The sequence below is a fragment of the Mesitornis unicolor genome, unplaced genomic scaffold, assembly GCF_000695765.1.
Source record: "Mesitornis unicolor isolate BGI_N332 unplaced genomic scaffold, ASM69576v1 scaffold10138, whole genome shotgun sequence".
In the NCBI taxonomy this organism is placed as follows: domain Eukaryota; kingdom Metazoa; phylum Chordata; class Aves; order Mesitornithiformes; family Mesitornithidae; genus Mesitornis; species Mesitornis unicolor.
This window is the reverse complement of record NW_010199791.1, coordinates 176499-182604: the sequence shown is the minus strand read 5'-3', so window position 1 is coordinate 182604 and position 6106 is coordinate 176499. Positions and strand designations below refer to the sequence as shown.

Genomic DNA, 6106 nt, shown 5'->3' with positions numbered 1-6106 from the left:
GTTTTGTGACATGGGCCACTGAGAAAAAAGCTGCGGTTGGGTCCTCAGAGGTGTTATGTCCATCCCTGTTAAGATTGAAATCAACATACAAAAACAGACAGTGTTGCCACTGCTTCGTTCCCTGCCTGAGCAAGGGATAGCACCATTGTGAAGAGAACTCCTGCTTGTAGAGAGGAGGGAATACTTAAAAACAGTATTGCTGCTAAGACCACTGTAGTGTGCACCAAATACGTTCTTCTAGACAACAAATGAACACTGCCACTGGCTGACTGAAGAACACCTGACCAGGTGTAACGTTTAAGGTTACGAGTCACTAGGTGTAATCTTTCCTAGGTTGTTCATCTGTTGTACATTTATCAGTCATTTCCTGGCAGAAGTCTACCGTGACCGTTTGGCTGCTCTGCTCTGGCGGAAGCTCTCTTTCGGGGTAAGTACCTGTGTCAGCTCCATCCAACCCCCCGCCAGCCGAACAATTTTCAGAGACGTTGTTGGGCAGCCAGGATGCTCCCAGCTGCACTGAGCCTTGCTCTGAGCAGCACTGCATGCTTTCCCCCACGCACTGGGAGGTCACCAGGCTCTGCTCCACGCCAGCTGGGGAGGCGCTGATGGTGGTGGCTGGTTGGAGATCCATGGGTCTGAGAAGGGGGCAGTATCGGTGGAGAGCTTGGATCTGTTCCGGGCTCTGCATATCTCTACACACTTCTTGGGAAAGACACGAGAAGTTGTCTAACAATTCTCCCATGCTTGCTTTCAGCTGGTTCCTTTCTGAGAGCAATTTCTCTTTCTCACACACCTGAAAAACAGAAAGAAGGCATCTTAGGTTGAAAAAGGGTCATCTGCTGGCTGCACACTCTGGGCACGTATGCAGCGGCATCCAAGAACACCAGCACATCACAGTTACTTTTATATGGGCAGAGTATAAGTCACAAAGACATCAGGTATTTGACCACCAAAAGGTTGGTGTGGACTGCAGTCTGGGAAACATCTAGAGAAAAGCATTTGAGTTGGAAGAGGATACAGTCACAAGTTATTCCCAAGAGACTATTAGCTCCCTTAATAAACTAAAGCTGCTTGATGTATGATACAAAAATCTCTGAAAGAAACATTTTGATGGAGAAAAGGCATTACCCACCTAGACAAGAAACCAGGGTTTAGTTCCTGAAGTGAGGATATGTTGCAGGAGTTCGGTTCACCCTCTAACTGTTGGGTCAGTCAGTCAGGCCATGTGCCAGCTGAACCCCATTACCACTGCAAGGTACATTACTCAGAAGAGAGGAACTGGGTAAGCGTGTGCTCTGTTGCCTGCACCATGGCTCTTTTTCTCATGTCCTGGTGCTTATTGGTTTCATACTGACCTAATCAAGATACTTCTATGAAGATGTATGAACCCTGAAGGTTGGTGGGCTTCTTAACACTCAGTACACAAGCTCAACACCATTTCCCCTTTGTTCTGCTCAGGCTCTGCCTCCTGTGCTCCCAGATGTCTTTTCCTACCAACATCTAGCTTGAACACTTTCAGAGTTTCACTGTGTCAGTGGGGTGCTCCAGGAGGGGGCCAGATGAGAGCTTGGACAGTATCAGTGAGGAGGAGGAGCAAGAGAGTCTGGTAGGACTTATTTTTTTCATGCGGGACTTCAAAAACTGAGAAAAGCAGCCCAGGGTGATGCGCATCCAACAAAACACCAGTAAGACCCCCAGCCCTAGCTTGTGCATGGTGCTGTGCGATGTACTGTGGTGGGAGTCATCTCCAGCTTAGCCCTTATGCGGCTGGTAAGGTCCCCACAGGGTGACCGCTGCTCTTCCCATGCTCAGGAGGCAGATCAGGGGATACAGGCACAGAGCCAGATGCAGCCTTGGGTTACATCTCTTAAAACTGGTGTTGACTCAGTGCGGAGCAACTGGGATGGTCCTGCTGCTTCATTTTCCATCCCAGGAAGGTGGACACACAGCTTAAGGGAGTAGATGAGATTTTGTAGAGTACCAGAGCTATTTTCAGAGCTGATCTGGCCCTGAAAGCAGCGCAGCTATGTACCTCACCTAGTAACACTGCTAAACCCAAGCTGCCTTGGCATCTGAGGCGTGAAAACTCCACAACTCAGATAATCCAAATATGGGTGGTTGTTGACAGCTGATAGTATCGCCCTGGGTCCGAAGTCTGCACTGGAAGCATACAGCTGTGTGAATGTGCAAGAGAGCAGTGCACATGAAAAGAACCAACTGTTAAAATATTGATAAATCTATCAAGAAAGCAGAAAAATAATAAAAAAATAAACAGATGCTCAAGTACATCTTGAGATAATGAATTATGGAAGAGAATATGCTGTGAGTTTGCAGGGAAAAAAGGGAATGTGAGTGGGTAGATGGATGAGTGAGGGAAAGCAGGCAAAAAAAATTACCTATCAAACTCAGAGGATACAATCATTTCACTCGCTCTCTGCTGTGAAACCATCCGCATCAAGGAGATGCATTACTTGCAGGAAGTGCGTGCAGGGGGCTAAAGGGGTCTTTCACAAAGAAGACCCAACCGTGTGAAAACCCCTTAAGTCCTAGAACCACTACATAATTCAGGAGACTGGAAAATACTGCTTACAAAGTGGGCAAAAGATGAGAAAGGAATTTCCAGTAGTCATGTATTGAGTGAAGTCAACTGGAGTTTCACTGCTGGTTTTCCTAAGAGTGAAAGTAAGACCTTCAAGCAAACAGCCTGTTTGGACAGCACTGCACATGGCGGGAGGGCAGGAGTGCTGGAGAGGCAAAGGTAAAGCATGAGTTTAATTTTGCAGCTTTATACTCTTGCACACCTCATTACTGTCTTCTTTACTAAGAATCTTTTTCAGAACAATGCACCAGATCCGTATTGTTACGTACTCAAGTCCAGCTTGCTAAACTGAAATTTCAAAATTTCTTTCGAAGACTCCTGCACCCCAAAGGGTTTTTGAGCCCTGAAATTCAGCAGGCATCAGGCCCACAAGGTCACTCATATGTCTTTGATTCATTTCTCAGAGATGTGTGTGTGTGCTGGGGAGAGAAGGGGACTTGAAAAATTTATTTTGCCTATACACAGTTGATTAGGTCAGACAACAATGGTAATGTCACAGGATTACATAAAGCAAATGAACCCAAATTAATTTTCAAGTGAAGGCTACAGATATCAAGCTGAACCCCACCCTTGCTGCTAGTCCTGTCCTTAGTGTGCTGCCCCCAGTGCCCTGCTCTGGAGAACACAAGATGTGTCCTCCTCTCCTCTGCTCAGTGCAGAGAGATGGGCAAGTGCGGTCACAGCTGGACCTGCTTCTCCTGACAACCTGTACCAGGCGCTGCTCTTTCGCCCTGCAGAACCCCTTACTTACTCCACACACACTGTGCATTATGCTCAGTGCAAGAAGCAGTTGCTCACTATTTCATTTCTCTCTGATGCTTTGTTTGTTTTGCACTAGCAGAGTGCTGCTCTGAACGATGTTTTGATTTTTGTTTCTTCCCCCCTACCCCAGGGCTTCAGCAGCACGGCATGTGAAGGCTTCAAAAACCTTGATGATTTAAGTCTCCCAACCAGCCTGGGGGGTCAGCATCACCTCCCTGTCACAGATGGGAAGCAGACAGGCACAGGCAGTGAGTGAGTAACCCAAAGCCATGATGATTTCTGCCATTTGTGGGGTGACGGTAACTCAGCTTCTTCCAGCAGATCACTGCCTCTTTCACACCATGTTTGCTACAGCTTGCGCAGCGAACGAAGCACAGCAAAGCCTACGCTAAAGGCCACTTCCAACACACAACCTGTTATGACAAGAACAGGAAGTATCCCGTTCCCCAGACCCACCAAGTCCAACCTACAACTGAGCATGTTTTAGATGTGCACACAGACATTTAAATCAAAGACTCCAAATAACCTTTAATTTTAATAGGAGCTGGGTACACAGAGATCTTAGTGAGGAAATCAGTTTTGTTTTATCTATGTGAATTAATTAATTTATTACTCAGACCCCTGGATATTCAAAGGCTAAGTTTAATGCTGGACTCCTAAATCCATACTGTGTAATGCAATTAATCTGTCTGGTCCTGCCTTCTGCATGCCCACGCTTCTCTTAACTGCTGAACTGGGACTATTACATTAGTTTCGACATCTCAGAAAGCTTCTAGGACTTTTAAACAGATGAGTAGGTGTCAACTCATTTTGAAGTTCCAGCGTTGCATTCCTCCTCCTTAGTGACACCCTGAGACCCTTGTCTCAAGCCTTTTTTTTTGTTGTGTGCCAGCTGCTTTCTCAATGGGCAAGGGATGGCAGGGGAAGAGGTGCAGGGCCCTCAGACCACAGGGGCACTGTCAAAAAGGAGGGGAGTTTTTTGCAGTTAAGGTGCCTATAGCTAAGGTGTCTACATCTGCCATGTCTCTCCAGGTGATCAAGTTTATCAGTGGAGAGGAACAGGTACTTCTGAGCTGTATGTCACCTCCTCTGCTGCAGGATGAGACAAATCAGACTCAACAAGTATCTGTTTCTCTTCACTGACTGTACAGGAAACCAGGACAACTAGGTCCAGCGTCAGTGTCTATTATTGTAGATATGTGTGTTTAGCCACCCAAGCCACACCTGAGGTGTCCATAGCATGACTGAAAGGGACAGGAATTTCCTGAGCAGCCATTTAGCCTTGCTCCAGTCACCTCACTTCCTTAGATTAAGATGTGGGTGGGGTAAACCAACAGTTGTCACTTGAACCCAGTGCATGGCACGTAAAGGCCTTTTGTGTTAGATGGTCCTTGAATCATAGTGGGGTTTCACTGCACAGCACATCAGGAGCGTTAGAGGGAGGAAGACAGCAGGAGCAAGGAGAAACATACCCTTGCCATCTCACTGATCTACACCAAGGGATGCCCATTTGTCTGGATATCCACATTCCCAGCTTTTCACTTCCTTCGCCATTTCTGCCATTTGCTCAGTGAATTACAGAGATGAAGAAAAGGCATAGTGGGCTGAAATGTCCTGAAAACGCTGAACTGCCTTCTAGCACACCAAAGAGAAAGAAAATCTCTATGTAAAGATGAAGCTGGCCCTGCCATACCACTGCTTGGATCAGACAACCTCTGAAAGTCTCTGCACACTTTTTGAGCTCTCCATGAATCCTGCCCAACAGACTGTTATGGTAGTTAAGCATGGAAATGGGGCTTGGATGAGGAGATGCCTTTGTGGATGCACTGTAGGTACTGGGGGTAAGTTAAACAGTAAGAGGGTAGCTGTGATACAGGCTTCACTCCTCTTACAACTCATTCAACAATCTTCTCTTGAGAAACCAAAATAAAGAGATATCTAGGCCTCGTTCCATTGGAATTTTGTGCTATACATTATATACACACACGTACCAATACATTTTTGTATACCATATTTCATATTAGTGGCTCTGCTTACTTACATACAAACTGACTGAACCCACTGAACTCTGCAAAGGAATTGCTGCTGGTGCCCTGCAAGCTGCGGCACGAGGGCGAGCGGAGCCACGATGAGAGCACACAACTCACCAGCTTGCGGATTTCACATTCTAGGTTCTGAATGCAGTCCAGTTTCCTCTTGCGGCAGCGCTGAGCTGCAATTCGATTCTTGCTGCGCCGGCGGACGTCGTGGATGAACTCGAGCTGCTCTGAGGTTAGCTTGTGCATCTTTATCATCATCTGGAAATCATTCCTTGGAAGATCTGTGATTTGATCAACAGGAAAAGGAAGCTTCACCTAAAACAAACAAATACAAGACAAGAGCAGAGAGTCATATTTTGCTTGCTGAATGCAAGCCGAACAACACTGAGTGGAAGTACGATTAGCTCTGCTGCTGCCCCCTAAATAAACACCACACTGAGTTTTGCATCGAGAAAGATTTCAATGTTCCCTTGTGGCACATTGTGTGGAGGTCTAGCTGGTAAGGATCAGATTATAATTGAACTGAAATCAGCAATATAGATGAAACCCAGGTAAAAATTTCATCTTTCTAAACAACTCCAATAACAGATCTCCTTGCATTAAAAGAAGGCTCCATCCGCTAAGAGACATGGCCTTCTGAAAACAGCAAAGTACCTCGCTGCTATTAATTTCAAACTAATTTCAAGGAATGGGCTATTACCTCAGC

General features: G+C 46.2%; 1 protein-coding gene across 1 annotated transcript in view; it reads right to left on the bottom strand.

Annotated features, from left to right (window-relative positions):
• Window positions 1-313: 313 nt before the first annotated feature.
• Window positions 314-6106, bottom strand: part of BACH2 (BTB and CNC homology 1, basic leucine zipper transcription factor 2) — a 98863-nt gene continuing 93070 nt past the window's right edge. The window contains exons 5-6 of the mRNA XM_010189555.1: window positions 5509-5715; window positions 314-793 (exon numbers count right to left, since the gene is read on the bottom strand). Coding sequence (XP_010187857.1) covers window positions 314-793; window positions 5509-5715 — 687 coding nt within the window. The remainder of the gene's footprint in view (window positions 794-5508; window positions 5716-6106) is intronic.